Source organism: Cyprinodon variegatus, unplaced genomic scaffold, assembly GCF_000732505.1.
Source record: "Cyprinodon variegatus isolate N-32 unplaced genomic scaffold, C_variegatus-1.0 Scaffold79, whole genome shotgun sequence".
NCBI classification, from domain to species: Eukaryota; Metazoa; Chordata; class Actinopteri; order Cyprinodontiformes; family Cyprinodontidae; genus Cyprinodon; species Cyprinodon variegatus.
Genome location: NW_015150532.1, coordinates 1,101,658 through 1,103,730, shown reverse-complemented (window position 1 = coordinate 1,103,730; position 2,073 = coordinate 1,101,658). Strand labels below are relative to the sequence as shown.

General features: G+C 39.6%; 1 protein-coding gene across 1 annotated transcript in view; it reads left to right on the top strand.

Annotated features, from left to right (window-relative positions):
- LOC107083622 (transmembrane protein 69-like) overlaps positions 1-2,067 on the top strand; it is a 3,411-nt gene extending 1,344 nt beyond the window's left edge. Inside the window, exon 3 of the mRNA XM_015372987.1 lies at positions 909-2,067. Coding sequence (XP_015228473.1) covers positions 909-1,601 — 693 coding nt within the window. The 3' untranslated portion in view covers positions 1,602-2,067. The remainder of the gene's footprint in view (positions 1-908) is intronic.
- The last annotated feature ends 6 nt before the right edge of the window (positions 2,068-2,073 follow it).

Genomic DNA, 2,073 nt, shown 5'->3' with positions numbered 1-2,073 from the left:
AAAAAAGTCAGAATTCTGAGATTAAATTCAGAATTCTGAGATTAAAGTCAGAATTCTGAGAAAAAAAGTCAGAATTCTGAGATTAAATTCAGAATTCTGAGATTAAAGTCAGAATTCTGAGAAAAAAAGTCAGAATTCTGAGATTAAAGTCAGAATTCTGAGATTAAAGTCAGAATTCTGAGAAAAAAAGTCAGAATTCTGAGATTAAATTCAGAATTCAGAGAATAAAGTCAGAATTCTGAGATTTAAGTCAGGATTCTGACTTTTCTAATATTATACTGAAATAAAATGTAAAAATCAGTTACCTTTTTTATTTATTTTTTTGTTAGTTGCCCTTATCCTCTTCCATACAACCTTTACATGTGCATAGTGAGATTTTTTTTACCCACCCTTATTTGCGGAAAAGCTCAAACACAGGCAAATTTGATGAAATGTCTCTTAGGCTAAATCTTGCCACTGACTTTTTTTTTTTTTTTAGATAATATTCAATATTTAAAAAATGCACTTTTATCCAAACCACTCCATTGTAGCTCAGGCTGTTTATTGTTTTCCTGTTGGAAGGTGAACCTCATCTAAAGTGTTTTGCAGCTTCTAACAGATTGTCTCCCTGTACTGCCCTATTTTAATATCTATCAAGCTAGACTGTAATCCCTGCTCTAGTGAAGTGTCCCCCATCCTAGTGGTGCCACTACCGTGCTTTATTGTTTTGCCATTTTGGAATTTATTTAGGGGTATCTGAGTGGAGGGGGATACAAATGCAGGCCACAACTTTCTGATTTTTATATATATTTAAAAAAAAAATGGTGAAGTGTCTTTTGTGACACAATATGGAACATGTTTCAATTCTGTGTAATAAGATTATTTGTGAGAAAGGAGTGATTATGTTGTTTTTTGGTTTTGCCTCCAAGCTTCCTGTGTGGAGATGCATCCAGCAGAAAACCAGGGCACCTAACTACGCCACAGGAGCCCAGCTGTTTACTTCTCAAACATCTTCGGGGGTTACACCACTTAAGCCATCGTTCAGCAGTAGATGTCGGAGCATCGGGCCTATGACCTGGGTGCCGTCGCGTCTGCACTCAGATTCCTCGGAAAAAGGAGACGGCAGCAGCGGCTTCAGCATAAGGGCCCTCACACAGGCGCCCAAACCGGCTCTGTACCTTGGATTCTCTGGCCTCATCCCGTTTCTCTCCGCCCCGCTGGTCATGGCCGCCACCCAGTCCTTCTACCCTGAAGTAGCCTATGCCCAGATGGTGTACGGAGCCTCTATAGTTTCCTTCCTCGGAGGCGCCCGCTGGGGTTTCGCCATCCCTGCTGGGAGCCCCGCCAAGCCAGATTGGATGAACTTGGGAAACAGCGTGGTGCCATCACTCCTGGCTTGGCTGGCGCTGCTCTGCAGGGAGAATATTACAGAAGGAACCCTGGTAGTTCTAATGGGGCTGGGTCTGTCGCTGCATTACGACCTGACCCTACTGCCAGGCTACCCCAACTGGTTCAGAGCCATGAGAACTGTCCTCACCCTGGTCGCCACCTTCTCACTTGTTGCCACATTGGTACTAAAAAAAGTCTGTGCAGAAAGGAAACTCAAAGAGGTGAAGAAATGATTTATAGTTTTGGAATAAAAACATTAGAATTTCCATTAAATCTCAAAATCACACTTTTCTTTGGTCAATATTATTTAAAAACCGAAACCCCGACATTTAATTGTATTTAAACAAAGAAAAACAGAAATTCTTACCATGTGTCTACTAAACATTTCCACTCAGAATTATTCTTACAACAAATGTAATGGTAAAGGACGTTTTAAGTGCAGATAAAGACATTCTCTGTATCTATAACAGTTTAATACATTTACAGTTTCAGAAAGATGCGGCCGTGTCACAAACTTTTACGTACATTTTATTTTAAAATTGCCGTAACAAGTTCTTGTAAAAGTATGCATTGAACCTGCTGTATTTTTGGAATCAATCAAAACGTAGTGGTGCTGCATTATGAAGTGGAAGAAAAACTATACATTGGTTAAAAATGTTTTTTTATTTTTAAATAAATCTGAAAAGTGCGGTGTGCATTCGTCTT